Source organism: Tupaia chinensis, unplaced genomic scaffold (genome assembly GCF_000334495.1).
Source record: "Tupaia chinensis unplaced genomic scaffold, TupChi_1.0 Scaffold000381_1, whole genome shotgun sequence".
Taxonomy (NCBI): Eukaryota; Metazoa; Chordata; class Mammalia; order Scandentia; family Tupaiidae; genus Tupaia; species Tupaia belangeri.
Genome location: NW_006159883.1, coordinates 4,020,326 through 4,044,585, shown reverse-complemented (window position 1 = coordinate 4,044,585; position 24,260 = coordinate 4,020,326). Strand labels below are relative to the sequence as shown.

The 24,260-nt window shown below is 36.1% G+C and overlaps 1 protein-coding gene and 1 pseudogene across 1 annotated transcript in view; one reads left to right on the top strand and one right to left on the bottom strand.

Moving 5' to 3' along the window:
* LOC102487844 (sodium channel protein type 1 subunit alpha) overlaps nucleotides 1-24,260 on the bottom strand; it is a 158,359-nt gene that overhangs the window by 96,889 nt on the left and 37,210 nt on the right. Inside the window, exon 2 of the mRNA XM_027773849.1 lies at nucleotides 6,832-7,144. Coding sequence (XP_027629650.1) covers nucleotides 6,832-7,095 — 264 coding nt within the window. The 5' untranslated portion in view covers nucleotides 7,096-7,144. The remainder of the gene's footprint in view (nucleotides 1-6,831; nucleotides 7,145-24,260) is intronic.
* On the top strand, nucleotides 12,505-14,124 carry LOC106735412 (ATP synthase-coupling factor 6, mitochondrial-like; annotated as a pseudogene).

Below are 24,260 nucleotides of genomic sequence, written 5' to 3'. Positions count from 1 at the left end.
CCAAGCTGCAATCCCTTCTCCTTCATTTTCCTCTCGGGATCTTGGGCACGCATGCACACATGTCCGGCGTGAGTTTAAGCCACCGGGTCCAGGATTCAAACCACAGTTGACTACATGGGAGTCCAGCAACATAGCCATTACGCTGACTGCTGGTCCCATTTCCTCTCAATTTCTCTATTTCAATGAAAAAGATTATAATAATACAAACCTTAGGACTGTTTTCCCAATGATGTGAAAAAAACCTTTAATGCCTTTCGTTAACTTTAAAGTACCATGTAAATATGATTTCAAACATTTAAAATGTGTCTCTATGTTTAGTTCTTAAATATACACACATAAGAAAATTACTATTTCTCAAAGCAGTGCTAATTTTCACACTGGAATTTCCAGGTTCAGTATCTTTATTCTCAAACTTCACGTCTCAGAAAACGATACGACTTTCTTGCTGGACTTCTAAACATTACACCTTCTAAATAGATTCTGATTCTGTCCATTATTCTCCATCTCCATTGTTAAAACAGTAGACCATGACTTCATAAAGACTCTCAGCTTACTTTTCTTTTCTCAGTTAAATTATTTGGTTAATATTATTGGTGCTACTAGCACAAATCCAAATAACCTGGCAATGGGTCATAGAACCACACAGATCTGGTTTTAATTCTAGTCTCTGTTACTCAATAGCTGTGTGGTCTAAGACAAATCACTCAATCTCAGTTTCACAATTTTTAAATAAAGACACGAGTTATCTTGGAAGGACAGCCAATTAAATAAGAATTAGAAATAGGCCGATTCATAGTATGTGGAGTACACAGCTATTGCATTTGCCTGCTAAGCAGACCTTCTTCTCTTAACAGTACACATTCACATCCTTTTGGAGAAAGCTTCTGCCTCATTGCCCATTTGTCTTGGCTGGAATTGACTCACCCTTGGCCACCAGGGTCAGCATGTGACATTGCCCTGGCCAATGCAGCCATCACATACTTTTGGCCAAAGTGACTATCAATAGTTTTATAGGAGGCCATGTGATGTCATTAGAAACATGTTTAGAATTTCAGCTAGAGTTTTGAAGAAAATGTGAGCTCTGTTTCTTGGGATTACGAGTCTGTAGGATGTTAGCTTAGTGAACTGGCAGCTATGTTGGCCATCAGGTATGAGAGTCAGCCTACAAGTGAAGCCAGTTCAGGAAAAAACAGAGGATGAGATGGAAACGGACTGATGGGATCACTTTAGGTACTAGATCTTTTCATAGTAAGACATTATTTGCCCCACACATCTTCTTTCTTAACTTACTTTTCTGAAAAGTAGTTTCTATTAAGTTTTGGTCACTTTCAACTCAAGGATCTCTCTCCAATATGGCAGGGATGCAATAATGCTAACCATTATTGACCAACATCATCATTGCAGAACGTTTTCTGAGACGGAGACTTAGAGATGACAAAGAAGAAAAGTGCATAAGGAAGAAACACAAGATGAGGAGGAGAAATAATTGAAAGTGAGCTATGGCGTTGTGGATAGAAGGGGGAGCCTGAGTAATGGTAGCTTTTTGGGAGCTGATGATGTATAAAGAACCATTACACATCAGGGATTGTTCACATGAAAATTCATGGATTCATAACTGAACTATCTTCTACTTCTTTGATTTTCTATCAAATTATTTTTGCAAAGAAGATTTCTTAATCCCAATTGAAAACAAAAAACTAACTCTCTCCACCAACTATAACAACTAAAAAGACCTGCAGCAATGATAGAACATGTATGAACTTGAAATCACATGTCCACGTATGACTCCACTAGCCCCAGTAAAAATGGAGTGTGCATCTTTTTAGGATATCTGATAGAAACAGAATAAGTTACTTTAAAATGGTCCATGAGACAATCGAGAAAAGAGTACATTTTAAAAATGAATAAATTTCTACATTCCATAATTAACAAACATCCATTTTCACTACATATTTAAAATACCTCATTCTATTTCCAGTAAATTGTCACATTGTCAAAATGATATTTCCTTCCATGGTCATAATGACTCATCTGTAATTTTAACAAGAACATGAGAAGAGAGAAGTTTTCAGTAATAAAGAGTGGGTAAAGAATTTGAATGTATAGCCAAATAGTGCAAAATCAACCCAAGCTATGAAAGGAAACTGTGAAACAAAATCCCATACAGGAAAAAGAAAGGTGTGTTCACAAGCTAAGATATGCCTGCTACACAGCTAAAGCAAATAAACAAACAAAAGGAACCTGGAATCATGTTCTTAAGACCACTGGATCAGAGCTAACATGATATGGAAAATTCTATGTCTGCATTATGACAGCACTGTTATTTTTGCCTTTAGTTCTTTTCTTGGGTCTCTGAAAGTCTGGAAAGTACCTAGTTCCCATGCATCAGGAATATTCATGAAATAATTGCTACTTATTTCATTAATTATGACTATAATAGCATTGATCATGTATAAACTACTTTAACACTTTTAGTAGAATATTTGAATATTATATAATTTGCATATTTTAAACTGGGGAAAAGAGGGTAAAAATATGTAGGCATATGCCATAAGAAAATATATCATCAGCAGTGAAATTTCCATAAGCTTGTTGAAATTGTCTTTGGAAAAGACATGAGAAATCTGATGCGATAATGTGTCATTTCCAGGCACATAGATTCACTGCATGTAAACCACTGTACTTGAACCTAAAATATACATTAAAAGTTGTATGCTGAAACCGTTTCTATGGTCAACTTGCTTTCATTATTCTATGTTACTATGAAAAACCTAGAGGCTTTGTACATAGATAAAAATAAATACATAAAGAAAATAAAGAAAGACAATAAAATTATCTAGACTTTTTTTTAAAAATAACATTCGTTAGTATTAGAGTTTGATTTTAGGAAGGGCGCTATCCCCACTGAAATTTGCCTGTTCCAACGTACTCAAGCAAACAAATGCATATCATCCCCAATTAGCACTAGTGGGAAATCTGATTCTAAGAAACCTTTTCTCTAGTGACATTACAGCTATTAACCAAACCTTTATCTATGCCAGGAGTACCGTGTTTGTGCATTGCAGAGTTTTAATGAAGATCATCCTGCCAATCTTAGCTGTCCAAGTTACTGAATTAAAATCGGTTATCAAATATTGAAATGTTCAGTTTTTCAAAAAGAGATTTGAGATTTTACTAAGCATTCCAACTTTAATCAGAAGAAATTAATTGAAAATCAAAGATTATTACTTAATGCTGAAGTCCAATTAAAAAGAAAATGTAAGACTAAAAAACGTATATAGGCAATTGTAGATAGGTTTAAAACAAAGATGACAAAAAGGAAGCTTCAAACATATAGCTCAGTCACGTGTTCAAGGACGTCACCATGTTAGTTTTTAAGGACTGTAGTCTTGCAAAAAGCTTCATTTACACTGCAGTTAAATGACTTACATTTGAAGATTTGCTTGATGTCCTCTCAATGTGAAAGCAGCCATTGGTGTACCTTACCTTGGGGAAAATGCATTCCTGATAACAATATTTCTTTTATCAAGTTGTTCTACTTGCACACTGTGATTTGTTCCAAAACGCCAAAATGTTTTCCCTTCCTCACACAACGTGCATTTGAAGATAAGGATAGAAGATGTTAAAGGCAAGTTCAGATGTTAGCCTAACAAAGTTTTTAAGGGCTGCCTCAGCAAAAAGAGTCTGGCTGAGTAATCATTCCATCAGAGTCGGTCTTTAATACTCAGTTGCAAGGGCTGCCTCAGCAAAAAGAGTCTGGCTGAATAATCATTCCATCAGAGTCGATCTTTAACACTCAGTTGCTTTTTTTTTTCTTTTTAAATAAACTTTTGCTATAGGTTTGTGTGCTTGCCAGAGAGACAGAGAGACAGAAAGCAAGAAATCACCCCCCAGGGGTGGGGGGCCAGGTCACAATCCCCTCTCCTCTATTCTACTTTTGGGATCATGGGCAAACATTCACATGCACCCGTTGTGAGTTTCAAGCTACCCAGTCCAGAACTTGAACTGAGTTCGACGATGAGGGAGTCCAGCAACATAATCATTATGCCATCTGCTAGTCTGATCACAATCAGTTTTAAGACAGTGACATAATCATTATGCCATCTGCTGGTCTGATCACACTCAGTTTTAAGACATTTCTTTTGAGGGACCAGCAGTTAGCGTAACGGCTATGTCGCTAGACTCCCATGTAGTCGACTGTGGTTTGCATCCCAGACCCGGTGACTTAAAACTCACGCCAGGTGTGTGTGTGTGCGTGCCCAAGATCCTGAGAGGAGAATGGAGGAGAAGGGATTGCGGCATGGCCATCCCCTCTGGGGAGTGATTTCTCGCTTTCTGTCTCTCTCTGTCTGTCTGGCAAGCACACGCGCCCTATAGCGAAAACCTCTCAAAAAATTTCTTTTGAGTATTTTGAAAAGGCTTGCATAATTTTGTTTTCCTTCTGCCTTTATATACTTTATTATATGTAATTAATTATAAACCAGTCATACACTATTTTGTTTGGGGCTCCTCTCAACACAATAACTTATATTGGTTTGAATCTCTTTAAATTAAAAGATATTATTGATCGATGAAGTATTGCCACTCTTGTAAATATGCATTAATTTGGTCTTTCTCAAAATATTAATTTGTTGTTCTACAAATAAAGACACCAAGTGGGAACTGGAACGCTAGATTTCACTTGTGTTTGATGAAGGGTTAGAGTCTAGGGGGCCTTTAATAATTCCTAGAAACTGATTACTACCAGAAGGGTGGGGGGTCTCTTGAGGATGGAGCCCAGTAATCCACCATAAGAGCAACCTCTAAATAGAGTAGATGTATCCAGAGACAGTAAACAAAGTCACATGTGAGAACTGGCCCTGTGGAACCAGATACCACATGCCCATCGTGGTTTGAGTACTGGTCCAAGCAGATTGAAAAACATGCTGGACATGTATTCATCTGGGCCCTAAATCCTGGCAGGATGGAGAAACAGAGAAGGGATCGTGGCATGACTATGTCCTATCGAGGGGTGCTTTCTATTCTCTCTCTGTCTCTCTGGCAACTGCACATGACCTCTGGCAATTAAAAAATTAAAATAAAGTGACTACTCTATGATTTGAATCATATCAGTCTTTACTTCAATAATAAATTAATTTTAGGTAAGTTAGAATGTTTGAATAATTGACTTATGTGCACTTCTATTTTCCTTACACAAATAAAATCCTCATAGTATACTTAATTTGAGTTTTGACTTTTCAGATATTACATTGAATTAATATCTAAAGAATGGATTTATGATAAAGCACGTTTCTTAAAATTTAAATGGCAGTTAAGAGATGATCTCTTTCCTACTTCAATTTGACAATAGAGTGCTGAAAAGAAAAGCTAAAGAAAATGAAATCTATGGAAAGTGATTCATTTCTTCCTTTACTATAAAATGGATAAACTAGTTTTTTTAAAAATTGAAAGTGTGCGGGGTCAGTGGATGGCATGGTGCTGGACTTCCACATGGCCTGTGGTTGAACTGCGGTGGTTCAAGTCCCAGGCAGGGTGCCTTGAAAATCATGCTCAACGTGTGTGTGTGTGTGTGTTTGTGTGTGTGTATTGGAGGAGGAGGGTCTATGACATGGTCGTCCTCCCTGGGGAGTGATTTCTCACTTTTCCTCTTTTTGTCTCTTTCTGCTTCTCTCCAACAAGCACATGTGTCCTATGGCAAAAATCTTTAAAAGAGAAAAAAAAAAAGATGAAAGTGTGTTATATTTAAACTGACTATATCTTGAAAAGTTAATAATAATAATAAAATAAATATAAGATTAGTCATCCTTTTGTTAGGCTCTCAGCATTAAACTTAAAAAATCAAGAAGTTTTTTTACAATACTATCAAAAATCAACAAATTAAAAATGACAACTATTTTCATGCATTTAATAAGGACTAAGTTCGAACAGAACTGGGTCAGTAACAAAGGTACTTTTAGGGATATTTTAAGGCTCATATCTAACTAAAAAATGTTATTTGCTTAATTATAATCTTTATGCCCTAAGAGCCAAAAATGTATTATATTAGGGGAATAAGATAATCCAATGTTGCAAATTCATTTAAGAAATAAATTTAATTTAAAATCAATATAATAGTTTTAAAATGTTTGTGTTTTTCTGTGTTTCTTATTCTTGGTTTGGTAAAATTGCTACCATATTGAAAAATTGAATGTTTAATATGAGGTATTCTTTTCAAGCATGGGTTCAGAGAAAGACATACATTCAAATGTCACTTACAGTTTTATAATGTTAACATTTGCGTTAATTCTTACAATAGTGATACATTTAGGCAAAATGATTGAATAATTTCTAAAACTGAGGTTTATCTAGGAACATTATTTTCCATGTGGGAAAGAGTTTTTTTTCTGGAAATTAATTGATTTATTTTTCATAACATATTATAAAAAATAGTCACCCTTGTGGCATCAAATTTTGTTTGATGACCATCTAATATTTAATATTTTCTAAAATCTTTGTAACTCATGAATCCAAGGTGTTCAAGGGAAGAACGGACATAAAATTCTATAGTCTAGATCATATGTGGAAGAACACGTTTTGTCCAATTGCCTACGACTTACATTTATTTGTAGGTGTCTATCCTGGTGCTTTTGAGACAGTTCCATATATTACGATACATATAACCAATTTATTTCTCAGATGTATGCATAAAACACAAAAATGTGTTTCATTTGCTAAATAAAAGGATATTTAAACTTTGTTCTAATTCGTGTGTAGCAGCGGGTGTTGGTGCTACCACAGTCCGAGGTATGCAATAGGCAATTAGCAGCAAAATAGTCTTGATAAAACACTCACTTTTTTATTGATATAGTACGGGTCCAGGTCCTCCAAGGGCTCTGACACCATCTCTGGAGGAATGTCTCCATAAATAAATGGAAGGTTCTTTCCAGCTTCCAAGTCACTATTTGGCTTTGGACCATTTTCATCATCATCTTTTTTATCTGGTTTAGGATTCTTAGCCTTTTCTTCTGCAATGCGCCTTTCAATAGCCGCAAGAGATTCTCTGGTGAAGAAGTTGAAGCTGTCAGGTCCTGGTGGTACAAGCACTGTTTGCTCCATCTTGTCATCCTGCACATTTTAATTACCATTTACTCTGCATATGAACGTCCTTCAAAAAAGAAAAAAAAAAAAGAATACAGATATTTTTCAAAGAGCAAATTATGAGAAGACATTAATATCTATACATTCTTGTCATGAAATGTGAGCTATAGGATTTAATTTTTTGTTTTCTTCTTAAGATGCAACTCTAAATAAAAATTCTTAAACTTTTTTTATGTTGAGTCTTGATAGAAATCTTGTTTATTACATCCTGTGATCTACTGATACAAGAACTGTGTCATGAGTTTAAAAAAAGGCTCAAACATAGCCTTAATTGAAGTACAGGAGGCTAATTACCATCATGTCATTCATGGGCCGACACCACTAGAAGATGGAAACTATGCCAATAGAGATAAAGGACAACTCAGTCACCCAGGAGGGAGTGGAAAAGAGTGGTCTCTGAGAGAATGTAAAATCTAAGCCTCAGGGCCTGACAAATGACTCATGGCCAAACTGGTCAGAAGAGTTTTCTGTAGGCAGCCTTAATCATGGATCAAATAGTGACTGCTGTGCTGGTTGGGCTTTCATGTACTCTGAGATTTGAGATGACTGAGACTTTTTCATTTCATTAGCCATGTTAGAGTCAGTTTACTTGAAAACATAAAGGAAAAGACAGCCCAAGGTAGGACAAATGCCATTTTTATGTGACTAAGAAAGAGAGAAAGACTGGGCTGGGAAGAAATGACAAGATTAGGGTAGGGGTTGAAGAAAATAGCTGTAGGTAGAAGAGACTGCAGGATTCTCCTATTTTAAGAAAAATGATCAGAAAGAAAACAGGATGCCATCAACTCAATGAGAACTGAAGTGTTTTCTTTCACTAAAGCAATAATGATATTCTTGCTGATTCTATAGTCCTGTAGTGCTAAACATCTTAGGAGGACCTGAGGCAAAACTCTAAACTCCATATAGCAGAGTCAGATCTAATCTGGTGCCAGAGGCCAAATCCCAAATGTATTGTTTTATGGCATATTTAATACAAGCTCAAATTTCACAGATTTTACGGAGCCAAAACATCCCAGAGCCTAAGCTACTGTTTGGCCATGAATTTTATTTGGACACTGTATTAACTCATTAAGGTCAGCAACCTATGCCACAGTTAATTGCAGCTTTGCTGTATATGAACAAGAATAATAAAATTACAAGCATAATTATTTTTTAAGTCCTATTGAGACCTTGAGCTCCACTGAAGAACATTCCTATTTTTGTGAGGTTTATTACCATATTTTTCAGAATAAGTAAGTGACCAGAAATAAGGGAGGACTCAAGTCTAAATGTGTACCCTTAGTGGGACCAGCAGTTAGCGTAATGGCTATGTTGCTGGACTCTCACGTAGTCGACTGCAGTTTGCATCCCGGACCCGGTGGCTTAAAACTTACGCTGGGCGCGTGTGCGTGAGTGCCCAAGATCCTGAGAGGAGAATGGAGGAGAAGGGATTGCAGTGTGACCATCCCCCATGGGGGGTGATTTCTCTCTCTCTGTCTGTCTGGCGAGCACATGCGCCCTATAGCAAAAACCTCTAAAAAAAAACAATGTGTACCCTTAGCCTATTAAGCGAACTGGTCAGAAGTTCTTAAATCTACTTGCAATTAGCATAGAGTTTGGAAGAACAGACTTCCAGTAAACCAATGGAATACGAATGTTCTGTCTAAAAACTTGTTCACCCAATGGGCATCAGGAAAATAATAGTTTTATTTACTTGGAACTAAAAGCTTAGGGATAACAAATATGATTCATTTTCTCATTGACATAAACATATGCTTGGTTTTTATTTATGTACTTTTTTAGTTTTTAGAGAGTTTTTTTTTGCTTATAGAGTGTGTCCACTTGCCAAAGAGAGAGAGAGAGAGAGAGAGAGAGAAAGCAAGGAATCATTCTCCAGAGAGGATGGCCACACTGCAATCCCTTCTACTCTACTTTCCCCTCAAGATTTTAGGCATACATGCGCATGCACCCAGTGTGTTTGAAATCACCACGTCTGGGACTCAAACTGTGGTCAGCCATGTGGAGATCAGTGGCATAACTATTATGCCATCTGCTGGCCCCTTGGTTCTCATTTTTAACTAATTAGTTTTTAACAAGAAATATATACAAATAATATACATTTAAAGCATTCAAGAGAAAATGCAATATAAACTTTTGCTTTGACTTTATTCCCCCACATTTAATTCCTCTTCTCAGAGGCAACCTCTGTTAGTTGTCTCACATGTATTTCTCCATGTATGTTATAGGTATGTGCCAGCATATGAGTGTATGTATACTACATTCATACATATTCTATTTAAAAACATATACATATTAGTGTCTATTTGTATGTTTTCAAATAGAGTATGTGTATTCTCTAAAGATGTAGAGTGACTAAATGTAAATTTAAAAAGTAACAATAATAAAATCATAGAATGGTTTGTAACAACAACAAAAACAGGCATACTATAAATTGTTAATCAAAGTCAGGTAAACTAGGTACTGTAATGGGAAGGAAACAAGGAATGGAATGATTCGTCTTACCAATTCACTCTTTTAAGAAGTATAAGAAAAATTTCATTAATAAAATTTGATCTAGAAAACACTCCACATACATAAACAGTATCTTACTATATAAACTGTTCTATGGTTTGCATTTTTCACTTAAAAATATGTATTAGAGGGGTCAGCAGGTGGCATGATAGTTAAGGTGCTGGACTCCTACATGGCCTACAATGAATAGAGTTCTGGACCTAGCAGCTTGAAAATTACACTGGCTACATGTGCATATCTGCCCAAAATCCCAAGAAGAGAATGGAGGAGAAAGGATTGCAGTGTGGTCATCCTCCCTGGACGGTGATTTCTCACTTTCTCTCTCTGTCTCTCTCTGGTGAGCACATGCATACCATGACAGAAACAAAACAGTAACAACAAAAAATACATATAAATAAAACATACATATTAAAATTTACTCTACCCTAGTTGTTATGGATTTGATTCATGCTTTTTATTGGCTACATGGTTAATTATTGCATGTATGTGCCATAATTTATTGAACAAATTCCCCAGTCATGGATATTCCAGTTGTCCTCAATCTTTTGTAAATTATAAAGAAAGTTGAAATTAACATGATCTTACAGACATACTTTACGTTTATGTAAATATAGTTACAGGATTAATTTCTAAAGGTGGACTTGGCCTTGCAAAGAATAGATCTTTAATTTTAATAGTTATCACAAAATCACCCTCTGAGGAGGCTGTATCAACTGATTATCCTGACTACCATGAAGACAGTGCCTATTTAGCTTCATCCTCACCAACATAACATGTTACCATATTTATAATGTTCCCAGTCTAATAGGAAAAAGAAAGTGGCATAGTATAGTCATAATTCACACTTATCTTCCTGTGAGAGAAATAAAAACGGTTTTCACATATTTTAGAGCTATATTTTACTGCATTTTCTGTGACTCCCTATTTACAGAACAGCCCAATTATTAGGTGCATTTTTCTTTTAAATCTATAGCACCTTTTCAGATTTGATATTAATCATTTGATTTTGTGATATGTGATTTTTCTAATAAATGTTTTAAAATTGTTTGTGGTTATCTAACTGTTCTCTGGCTTTGGACTCCTTGCCTCACTTAGGAAAGCATGCAGGTAGGCGGTAGAGGGTAGGAAGCAGTATATAAAAGATATATATATTATACCCACCCTCACATACTCACCCACCCACACACATACATATGTACATTTATAGATAGGTCACATTTTCTTAAATTTTAGCATTTTTATTTGTTTAACTTTATAAATTGAATCTTTAATCTATTTTATATGGAGTAGGGTAGGATTCATTACCTTCAGGCTACTGAGTGATTCTTTTTTTTCTTTTTAGTTTTTTGCTATAAAGTGCATGCACTTACTGGTGAGAAACAGAGAGAGAAAGAGAAGGAGAGAGAGAATGTGAAAAATCACCCTCCGTAGAGATGACAATGCTGCCACTTCTTCTATGCCCCTCTCAGAATTTGGGGCACACATGAACATACACGCCTGGCTATTTTCTAAGCTAATAGGTTGGAATTCAAATCTCATAGTTGACCATGTGGAATCCAGCCACATTCACCAACACACTGCTTGGCTGGCCTAAGGTTACTCAGTTATTGAATAAACTAACCTTTTTTCCATCCAAACACAATTTGTGTTAAAAATACAAATACATTGGGTTGTTGAAAAAGTCATGACACATTTGTGCATGAAAAAAAACATAGACTTTTCCGAAGACTTGATATAATATGTGGCCATGCATTGTATAAGGATGTTTTGGTCAATGATGGACTGGATATATGATGGTGATCCTATAAGATACTACATCACAGCAGGTTCATAGGCATGTAGTAGGCTATGCCTTCTACATTTGGGTAAGTACACTTATGATGTTTGCACAACAATGAAATCACCTAACAACACTTTTCTCAAACTCAATCTCCATTGTTAGGTGACTCATGAGTATAATGATTAGATTCATTCATATGAACCCCAAAGTCAGCCACAAATGTTCAAAGTAATCTTAGATGTATTTTTTATTAAACTTAAAAAATAAACACTATCATATAATAATTTTTGTAGGTACAATTCAATCCAAATTGATATGAAAAATAATTGCATTGTATAGTAGCAGGAATTAAATATGCAAAGTGACAATTATTTGCATACTGTATAACTTTATGTCTTAAAAGTTCAATAGAAACACATGAAAACCCTTATAAGCAGTAAAGGAATTAAGGTACCTTATTTTCAATTGACTAAAAACTTAATACATTTGTTTTATAAATAATATGGAGTTAAAAATACAATGAAACCGGAAGCACAACCACTAAAGTCAGGAACAGGGCAAGGATGTCTTCTCATACCTCTCCTTTCAGTCTACTACTGGAAGTCCTAGTTACTGTAATAAGACAAGAAAAGTTCATATGGAGAAGTCAAAGACCGATAAAAAAATTAAAGCAGAATAGAGGCAGAGAATTGACACTGATCCAACTGCACTACTTACTTCAAAACAAAACAACACACAACTAAATAAAGCTATAGCTATCAAGACAGTGTAATATTGTCGAATGATTAGACAAAGAGCCATGGCACAGAATAGAGAGCCTAGAAACTAGACATAGACCCACATAAATATAGTCAGCTGATTTTTGACAAATAAGTAAGACAATAAAAACTGTACAAAGATAATCCTTTAAACCAGTATTGATGAAACAACTAGAAATATGAATGAAAAATATGAATGTACACACAGATCTTTCATAAAAAGTACTCAAACTGAATCATAGTTCTAACTGCAAAATGCAAAACTTTAACTTCTATAAGATCACATAGGGAATAGTCTAGATGACTCAAGGTTCGGAAATGACGTATTAAATTTGACACAAAAGGCACAATCCATAAATGAATCAATTGATAAACTATAATTTGAAGATACAAACTTCTGCTCTATGAAAGACACAGTCAAGAGAATAAGATGATAAGTCGCACACTGGAATAAAATATTTACAAAAGACATATCTCATAATACAGTACTATGCAAAATGTGCAAATATTTCTTAAAGTTCAGCAACAAAAAAAGTGGGATAAAGACCTGAAAAGACACTTCACCAAAGATAAACAAACAGTAAATAAGCACATGAAAAGATGATCCTGATCCTGTCATTAGTTAAATGCAAACTGAAATAATGAGATTTCACTACATGACCATTAAAATGGCCAAAGTTAATGCCAGGTGTGGTAGCGTAGTGGTAAGACCATATTCCACAATGCCGAGGCCATCTGGGAAGGCCCTGTGCTCATGTCCTGAGGATTCACATGCATGGTGAGTATACTCAGACATGCCCAGGGCACACCTGCATGTGCATGTCCATGATCATGGTAGCCTGAGACGGGATAGGATTACAATATACTGAACCAATTGGGATAGGTCTCTCTCTCTCCCTCTCACTCTCTCTCTCTCTCTCTTTTTGTTCTCTCTCTCATCTTCCTCTTTCATAGAAGTAATAAACAAACTTAAAAAAAAAGTCCAGTTGAGCCAGCAGGTGTCATAGTGGTTAGGTTAAGGTGCTGAACTCCCACATGGTCGACTGCAGTTCAAGTCCCAGACCTGGTGGCTTGCTTTTTCACTTTCCTTTCTTTCTGCCTCTCTCTGGTTAAATTAAAAATAATAATAATAATAAAAATTAAATAACAAATTCTAAAATAAATGGCCAAAGTCTAGAACACTGACATTAAATGCTGGTGAGGATACAGTCCAACAGGAACTCTCATCCATTGCTGATGAGAAGGCAACATGGTATAGCTTCTTGAGAGACAGTTTAGAAATTTCTTTAAACGCTAAATATACTTTTACTTATTATCCAGCAATTGCACACCTTGGTATTTAACCCAAAGTGGTTGAAAACTTAGAATTACACGCAATACTGCACACGAGTGTTTGCAGAAGCTGTATTCATAATTGCCAAAATTTGGAAGCAACCAATATGTTCTTCAGTTGTGGAATGGATAAACAAACTGTTTCATCCAGATTATGGAATACTGCTTAGCACTAAAAAGAAATGAGCTATCAGGCTAAAAAAAGACATGGAGAGAATGGTGGTGGTGGCGGTGGCTCTGGCAGCTCAGGACTGAGTGCAGGTAACAAAGAATCGCCATGATTCTTCAGACTCTTCAGATTCTCCTCCGTCTTTCAGTCAGCAGTCTCAGTCCATTTGCAGAGGAACATTGGTGTCACAGCAGTGACATTTAATAAGGAGCTTTATCCTGTACAGAAGCTTTTTGTGGACACAATTAGAGAATACAAATCTAAATGACAGACAACTGGAGCACTTATTGGTTGATACTGGCCCAGAATATCTGCAAAATCTGGAGAAGGAGCTTTTTAAGCTGAAGCAAAAATTTGGTAAAGCAGACATGAACACATTCCTTAACTTTAAGTTTGAAGATCCCAAATTTCAAATCATCAATGAGCCCCCATCTTGAAGAGGTAAAGTAACAATTCAGTAATTTGTGATGAGTCAGTTGTACAACTACAGATGTATCAGAATAAACATAGATTTCACAACTGTCAAAAAACAAAAAAAGAGGGAACCAGCTATTAGCGTAATGGCTATGTCGCTGGACTCCCATGTAGTCGACCGTGGTTCGTGTCCCGGACCCGGTGGCTTAAAACTCACGCCGGGCGCGTGTGCGTGCGTGCCCAAGATCCCGAGAGGAGAATGGAGGAGAAGAGATTGTGGCGTGACCATCCCCCCTGGGGGGTGATTTCTCGCTTTCTGTCTCTATGTCTCTCTCTGTCTGTCTGGCGAGCACACGCGCCCTACAGTGAAAATCTCTCTCAAAAAAAAAAAAAAAAAAGACTTGGAGAAACAAAATACATATTGCTAAGTAAGAGAATACATTTGAAAAGGACATAACAGTATTCTTGTCATATGACAGTGTGGAAAAGACAGAACTATGGAGACAATAAAGAGATCAGTGGTTACTAGCGGTTAGGAGGAGTTAGGGCTATATGAGAAACATACAAAAGAATTTTAGGACAATAGAAATTTGCCATATGATATTGTAATGGTGGATACATGTCATGTGGATACACTTGTCCAAACACATGGCATATATGCCAAGTGTAAACCCCAGTGTAAACGACAGATTTGGGCTGAATACAATGTGTCAATATAGGTTTATCAATTTTAGCAAATGTAACACTCTGGTGAGGAATGTTAATATTGGGGGAATCTGAGCATGAGTAGGGTAAGGGACCCCAGTTCAATTTCTGGCCCATCCTAAAAAACTGGAGCTGCAACTACTCAGGGGACTGGGGCAGGAGGATCACAACACAGGTGACCATTCCTGAAAAGAAAAAAAAAAAGTGGTATTTGTAATAGAAAGAAATAGTACAATACCAGCAATAGTATGACATTAAATAAAGTGGGCAAAAGAAGAATGGAGGTCTTATAAGAATGTACAAATAAACTCAGTTAGAATGACTATTATAAAAAGACAACAAAATAACAAATGCTGGTGAGAATGCAGAGAAAAGGAAACTTTTTCTAACGGTGGTGGGAATATAAATTAGTTATTATAGAAAGCAGTACAGAGGTTTCTAAAAATTCATAAAAACTAAAAAACTAAAAATTCAACTACCTTATGATCTAGCAATCCTACTACTAGGCATATATCCAAAAGAAAAAACATCATTATGTTGCAAAGATATCTGCAACCCAGTGTTTACTGTGTCAGTATTCACAGTTGCCAAGATATGAAATCGATCTAAGTGTCCATCAAGAAGTAAATGGATAGAGAAAATGTGATAGGTATATACAATCTGATGTTATTTAGCTGTTAAAAAGATGAATTCCTGTCATTTAAGGTTAAATGGGAAAGCCTATAGAACATTAATGTTAATTTTAATGTTAAGTGAAATAAGCCAGGTATTGAAAGAGAAATATTACATGCTTTCACTCATAGGCAGAAATTGAAAAATGAGTTAACTCAGAAAAGTAAAAAGATGAAGAATGACTATTAATGACTACAAAGGTTGGTAAGTAGGAGTGAAAGAGTGATATTGCTCAGCAGAAACAAAATTGAATTGATTTTGAATAGGTAAGAAGAAGAAGTTACAGTGTCATAAAATATAGGAGGGTAAATATAGTTAACAACAAATCTCTATAGATCTCAGAATAATTTACGAAAAGGATTTTGAATGTTCCTAAAATAAAATGATAGTAAATGTGTCAGATGAATGCAAATTACCCTGATTTAATTACTGTGCATTGTATTCTAGTACTGAAAATCCACTTTGTACCTCACAAATTTGCATAACTATTATTATATGTTAAAAAATAATAGAAAGAAATCATGTATTCTAATGATTCCTAGTGGACAGAAGAAGGGGGTTAAATCAGTAGCATTAGAATTAAGTTTAGTAACACTATACATTTTGGGGGAACATTTTTAAGACCAGAAAGATAATATTGATCCTGTTCTGTACCATTTCTAAGACTTACCTAATTCATTACTTATGACAAATGTTCTACTATTGGATGAGGTTTTGCTTCTGGACATTATATATCTCTTTTCCCATACACAATTACACATGTTTTATATCCTGGATTTGAGTAAGCATTTATTATTGCCAAAAGATTTTTGAACCAAGATGGCTAAAACCGGTAAACCATCTGATTTGGGTCCCTTCATACTACTAATGGAGGAGATTCATTTAAAGTAAATTTAACCCAAGAAGTATCACAGTTCCTACTTCTTTGGGCATCTGGATTTCTTCACCCAAATAGAAATATCTACTATATATCTACCACAGCTCAGAATGAAGTATTTAGTATTTAGTGTGGCATTTCACACAAAAGTCTTAAACATGAAAATAAGCTTACAAATGCTCTGTACTTGAAGAACTTAGGCTTTTGAGAAGTTAGTCACTACATAATTTCTTTCCTTTGGGAGCACTATTCTCCACAGCTATGTAGGTTTGTGTGGGGTGTGGGCAAATCTGTTTAAATCTAGAGTATGGTTGGCAGGCTTTTGGACTTTTACAGAAAGCACACAGTCCAAAAAGACTTCTATGCAGTGTAAAGGAGAATCTTTTTTGTTGTTGTTACTCATGTTTTAGTTTTCTGTTTCATTTTTTTATTGTAATTCAGAACCTGAGTTCTTGAAAAAAGTGGATCCTATTTAAAGTTTCTCTCTCAGGGCTCCCAGCATCCACAACTTCATATCCTGATGACATTGTGGATTTAGGTGGGCTTAACTGAGGTAACTTCTCATGAGATTTCTTGGTTCAACAAAGTCCCTAAATTCCATGTTGTTTTTAAAGCTTGAAAGTAATTTTTCCTACTGATTCTCCTTCCCTTCCTCACCTTATAAGAAAACGCTCGCATTTTCTCTTCCAGTTTCCACTGATGTCATAATCAGAATAATTGCTATTACTTATGGCTTAAATGACTGTGGAGATAATTTACAGAGTTAATTTATTGATCGATTGAAAAGTAAATGAAATATGTAGGTTTACGTTTACTCAGTTTGCACCTTTTATGCATTTCTTTACAGACAAGAACATAAACATAAGTACACACACACACACATACACACACACACACACGTAGTTGTTTATTAAGTTTGTTTTTGTTTTTGTTATAGAGTACATACACTCACCAGGAAGGGTTGGAAAGAGACAGTGAGAGGGAACATGAGAACTGTCTCCCACCTCCCAAAGGAGATGGCCACGTTGCAATCCCTTCCCTTCCATTCTCCTCTCGGGATCTTGGGCATGCACGCACACAAGTCGGTGTGAGTTTAAACCACCACCGGGTCTGGGACTCCAATCATGGGCAACTACATGGGAATCAGTGACATAGTCATTATGCAAACTGCTGGTCCCAAAAATTTATGTGCATTCTACTTTTAAAATAAATATGTGATTCATCCAAGGTCACACAAGTTACTAATGGTAGAACTGGAATAAGAACTTTAATTTCCTGTTTCCTATTCAATATCTGTCAGTTCTTATAAATTTAGATTTAAAATATAAATACAAATATAATTTTAAATGTAAATAAGCTGTTTGCAAATACAACACAAGTAGCCATGTTCAACTAGTATTCACTAAGTGAAATTATGTTCCTTGGACCAAACAAACAAATCTAGTAACTAAAGCATTTTGGCAGAAATGGATACACGTTTCAAAAATGTGAAAAATGCAGATAGGTGGGGGTGTGTGGGACAATGGCACAGCAGTAAAATGAGACACTTGGAGAGACTGACCCACATGGGAAGGTTCTGAGTTAGGATCCAGAGACCTCCAACAGTATACTGGGCATGTTTACGTGCCCATGATCAGTAGCTGGCTGAAGCTCCGTGCGGATTGTGGTGACGAGACTCTATAGAGGGTTTGTTTATGTCTCAGTCATGTTAGAAAACATTTCATATCTTGACTACCTTATACTATACAATTCAGTGTGGGGTAAAAATCCTATCATTGCAATTCTGTCTGCACGCTGCTGAGGGGAACCCAGAAGACTCCTGTCAAAGTGACTGCCAGTTTCTTGTTGAGTCCTGTTCCTATTCTGGGTACATAAACCATCTGGGCATGACAATTCGTGAGGAAGCATTTCAGTTCATGTTGTATTTTTTACCGCCCACTTTACAAAAGAATTTTGCTGCCAATAATAATAAAAATAACTAGGTAAAATGTTATTCTTACAGTTGTGATCTCACATTATTATTTTTTAACACCCAAGAAAGAAACAGTTTTGTACATAGAATTTCCCATCCTAGAAAATACTGCTTCATAAATTTATCTTCTAGAAATAATTTGGTATATTAGTGTTTTATAGTAAAATCTTTATTTTTATTTTAAATAAAATCCAGCATTAGTATTATAATTGGGATGAACTAAACATATACTCCATGTTTGAAAAGCTATGTTTTTTAAAAAAGACAACTTTACGATCAACTTTTAAATGTTCATTTCTATACAGATTGCATTTCAAATGAGGTCATATAGGGAGGGTCAGTCCACGGCATGGTGGTTAAGGCAGTTGGATCCCACATGGCTAATTATGCATTTCAAGTCCTTGACCTGGCTTTCTGAAATGCATAACAGGCTTATGTGTGTGTTTGCTTGAAATCTTGAAAAGGAGAAGAAATGATGGAGAATGGGGTGCAGTGTGACCATTCCCCACGGAGGGTACTTTCCCCCACTCTTTAGTCCTTTTCTCATGAGTACACATACTCTCTGGCAAAAATCTTTAAAAAGGTCATATTTCTAACATATGTCTATATCTACATTTGTGCATTTCAAAGGTGTTAATCAGGACACGCTAGTATTAAGCTAAAAAGTACAAAACCTACTCAATTTACTAATGATTGTTTTGATCCAATACCATAGGCTACGTTGTTCAAATTGACTATACCACTTTTTAATCTGTTGAATATGTGGTCTATCTTGACTTCAGATGCTAATGTAAAATTAATATAAAAAAGGCAAGCAAAATGCTATATGTTACAGTGAAATGAAATGCTGCATTCTTGGCATATTTAGAATCAAGCAATATATAACATTTTAATTTTTAATTTATGAAGCTGTACAATGATTGGCAACTTTTGCTTCACTACCTAAATATTGAATAAAATGTTTAGGAAAACAAAATAGAACCTAAATTTCTAATCTCTAAAACTGTAGTTAGTAATATAAAGCCATTAAGTAATGTTTAGGACAGTATTTGAAGAATCCAAGAAGTAAATAAATAAAATCACATAGATTTATTTAAATCAGTTCCTATATCTGCTCAATCATACATATACTTCACAGCTCAAAAGTTTATAAGTTTATTCTACAAAAAATTGTCCTACTCAAACATGCCTCTAGTAGATATTAACCTGCATTTAATACTATTTTTCTTAGTCCTATAATACATTTTTATTTGGGAAATAGTTCACTGGGTGTACTCTTGGGCAATTGTTATTTCCAGGCAATAGCTATATTATCGATCCTTTTCCTGAACTACAGCCACCACTCGACCACTCACTAGTATAAGTGCATACTTATACTAGTAATACATTCCTGAAAAAGATGCTTTGAGAGTAGGAAGTGCTGAAATGTATATGTCCTGGACTTAGAGGAAAAGCTTTGGTCATTAGAAAATCAATTATGTGGTGACATTGTTTATTAAATATAAATTTGTGTGTGTTCTTATATTTGTTTTCCCTTCTCTGTCATTAGAGCGAATTGTGAGAACTTTATCTCCAGAATTTTAGTAGAACAATAAACAGTACCTGCTGGATGTCAGGGGTTTCTTCTCCCTTAGAAAAATGTTAAATTCATCACAGAAATGATGTCAGGCATTTCAGAGCAGGGAGAGAATGCTATGGTAAGCAGTGAGAATGTCTAGATAAAGAAGGGGCTGGTAGTGCCCTAGAAAGTGATAAAATCTCAGAGGGGACAGCGGCCAGGTTAAATCCTAGAAGTGGAAGCCTCTAGTCTTGCCAAAGACTCCTATACACTAAACACTAGACAGAAGCAGCAGACCTTAAGGACCTAAAGATGTGAAATGGGCACCTTATTGGTATTCAACTGTTGCAGATGGTCAACCATGTGCTCCCTGTAAGGGAATCGTGCATCTCTAGCAAATGCCATGTGACTTGCAGGTCCTCCCAGTAGGCAGCATTCCTAGAATGTACTTCCTTACCTCCTTGTCAGTTTGATCCTATGACCTGCTTTGGCCAATGGAATATGAGACAACATACAAAACCTCGATCAAACAGAAGCTTTCAATACAATACTGTGGTCCCACATAGCCTCCGGCTCTTTTCTTGCTGTCCTCAAATTCTATGAACTAGGGGCTGTTCCCTCAGCCTACATCTTGGAGTAAGAAGAAATATGGAACAGAGAGGCCCAAGCCAGCCAGGAGTCATTAAGGAATTTGTAAATTATTGAGCTTTAAGGGTCTTCAACACAATAAAGCTAACTAATCTGTCAATGTTAACCACTAATAGATGAAGCAGACTGCTAATTTTTAAAAATTAACATATACTAATTGTACATATTTGTGGAGATATAATATTTGTGTGTGTGTGTGTGTATTTTTAGTACAAGAATACAATGGGCAATGATTAAATCGAGGTAGTTCCAATACTCAACATCTCAATCATTTGTCATTATTTTGTTGGCAATATTCAAAATCCTCTTTTTTAAATCTATTCCAAGATTTATAGTAAGTTGTTAATTTTATTCTTCCTTTTGTCTTTCATAACACTAGAAATTATTTCTCCTGTGTATTCATAGTTTTGTTCTCATTAATCAACTCCCCTTTAGAGCCCCCTTATCCTTCCCCAGTTTCTATTGTAGTACAAACTGTTAAATCGATTAAACAAATAAACATAATATCCCGTAAGCACAATTTTTTAATTGATACTCAGATCTGCTACAGTTTATTAGACTCTGACTGAAGATCCGTCATGACAAACATAAGTATCATTAGGGGAGTTGAGACAATAGCCACTAAAAGCCGGGGCCACGTGCAGTGGTAAAACACAATACTCTGCATGGCAGACCTACACTAGAAATTTCAGGTTGGCGTCTAGAGACCTCCCTGAGTATGCTGGCATGTGTGCCCATGGTCCGTGGGACTAAATTGTGACATCTTGATCTCTTTCCTTCTCTGTGTCTCTTGCTCATAGAATTAGCACAAGGAAAAAGAAAAAAATAAAAGTAAGACCATAGGTAGCTTACATGTAAAATTCAGAATCTCTTCTTGACCATTAGAAAAATTTCATGGGTTTCCTTTGGATAATTGTGATTAGTTTATATCAAGAATGTAGTAATGACCTTCATTATAAAAAACAAGTATTTAAGCTAAATTCTTTCAGTGCAGAAGTCTTCCATTTTAGAAAATAAGCAGTCTTCCTGTGGTGACTGAGAGGTGTGGTTACAGAGGTTGGGGAGGATTTAGAGAGTAGGAGTTTAATTGTTCATGATTGTGGTTACAGATTTTGAGATACTGAGTATCAGGAGCTAGGAGCTAAAAACTTAAAGTGGGCTTCCCGAAGCCTACTTTGCTAGGAGAGGGATGCAGTGCCTAAATCCAGGTTGTGTAGGGCAAGTTTTTAATCAAGAGCATTATTTGGAGAGAAGCCTGGTGGACAGTTCCGTTCACTCCTCTTTTTTGTTATTCACCTTTCTCTCCCACCATGGCTTGATTCTCCCATTCCTTCCTTTTCCTCATCTCATTTCTTTAGCTCCCTATCCTTTGGATACCCAACCCTGTAGAAATGTCGGGAGTTCATTCAATTTTAGTGACTTATGTAAATCACAAAGATACAGGCCAAATGAATGAATAAATGTCAGTATTCCTGCTAGTTTCTCTCAGGCAATGCAGGCCATTTTTGCCGCCAGAGCTAGTAAAGGTGGGAGTTCTGGCAGTTAAGTAGCAGCCAGAGCAAATAGTGCTAAAGTCAGCATTAGTCTTTTCATTGCTATAGGACAGTATGGAGGAAATAAAATCAGGCTTACTTGGTAAAATTCCCTTGGAAGGAAAAAGAAGCCAGCATTAGCATTTTAGCACAAAATACTAGGGGGAAATTGGTTATATCCCCTCTTTTCAAATATCTACCTTGAAATTACTTCAATGAAATAATGTGCATTTTCAATCAGTGTGCAAATCCTTTTGTGACTCTGCCCGATTAGACTGCTCATGACAGACATACCGTATAGCCCTTGCGTAGGCTCTTCATTGAATGTGTAGGTATTATTAAATCAAGAACTCATACGGTTTTGTTTGTTTGTTTGCTTTAAATGACTTTCACCTTTCATCTTTGTGAGTGTTGCCTGGAAAGCACAGGGTGTGAAATAGTTCAGAGAGAAGTCCTTAAACTGTTTCAGCCAGATAATTCTGCACTGGCATTACACAGCAAAGGTCCTGGAGTGTGGGATTGTGTGCACAGGGAGTCTCTCTTTAGCATAAACTCAGTTTGAATTTACTCTTCCTGCTCCAAGGAATTTTTAAAAATTATTTATTTTTTTATTATTATTCATACGTTAAATTGCTATACATCATCTCCTCACATAGTAAACTGCTGAGGGCATCGTATAGAGAAATAAAGCATAGAACCCAGGGACAGCAGGGGTGGAAGCAGGGGAAACCTACAGGGGGAAGAAAGAGGGACTGGATGGGGGTGGAGAGTGAGGAGAGTGAGGAGAGGATTACATACATTTTAATTACCCTAGGAAATGAGTATCTGATGTTTGACACTTCCACTTTTCAGAATGACCTGAAGACAAAGGAAAGAACCCTCAATAATGAGAAATTGAGACCAGAGATATCAGAGGTACAGAAATTCAGTGATACAAATTCTATGTCCATAAAATCTAGACATGGAATAATTCTAAGCAAAGAAATAATATTATCTACAATTACTACTACGTACTCTTATTCAAAGAGTTATTTTGTTTCAGAGTAAATTAAAGTAGTTCAGGAAAACAAAAAGGTCTTTAGTGATGAATGGCAGAGAAATTTCCTGATTCCAGAACTCACTGTATTAAAATTTCTGTATATACTGTTTATAATACAAATTATACTTAATTCATTACACAGTTATGCTTAGCGAGCTCTTGGTCTACAGTGTGAAGTCAGTCATTCTTACTACATTGCTTTTGTGGTATACTAGTCTAAATAAAAGAGCCCCTGCAGCAATTGTTATAGTTTTAGCTTGTTTGAGTGCCCACCAGCTAATGATTATCACAGATTTTATAGAATGAACACTACCAGATGCTCAGCACATCTGTCACAGCAGATGTGACACTGAGCTATATCCCAGCCCTGTCTGGGTAAGGAACACATAGCTTATGCAATTAATTGTGTGCAATCCTCCAATATTTATTAAATATATACCATGTACAAGGCACTGGGTAGGGCTGTGAAGGCCACAAACATGGCAAGTAGAAAAAAATAACATTTAGAATCCTGAAAAGGAAGCAAATTTCTTTTACATGCTGCTGTATGAAATAGGCTTTAGACTTTAGGCCATGTGGACCTCAACTCAGAGATTTAGGTATTCTTGGTAATTCCCAGAGTGAAGGAAAATACAGGTTAAACATTGCTTTGAAAACTAAACATCTCAGTCTCACAATTCAATGTGTGTGTGTTTGTGTGTGTGTGTGTATGAGGGCAGTGAGCTACAATACAATTCTGGATTATTATCATAAAACTATTTTTTAACAATTGGACAACTATTATGTTTCTTATATCGATAGTCTCACACAAAACTGTCAAGTCAGAGAGATTTTTCTCTAACCTGGATGCATTTTTTTGTTGCTGTTGTTGAGATTTTTGCTATAGGGTGCATGTGCTTGCTGGAGAGACAAAAAGTGAGAAACTACCCCCCCACCCTCCCAGGGTGGACGGCCACACCTCAATCCCTTTTCTTCCATTCTCCTTTAAGGATTTTGGCACACATATGTTTGTGCCTAGTATGAGTTTCAAGTGGCTGGATCCAGGACTCAAATCATAGTCAACCACATGGGAATTCAGTGCCTTAACCACTATGGCACCTGCTGGCCCATGGGTGTTACTTTAATGCTCATATATTTTAAAATATTTTTGGTATAT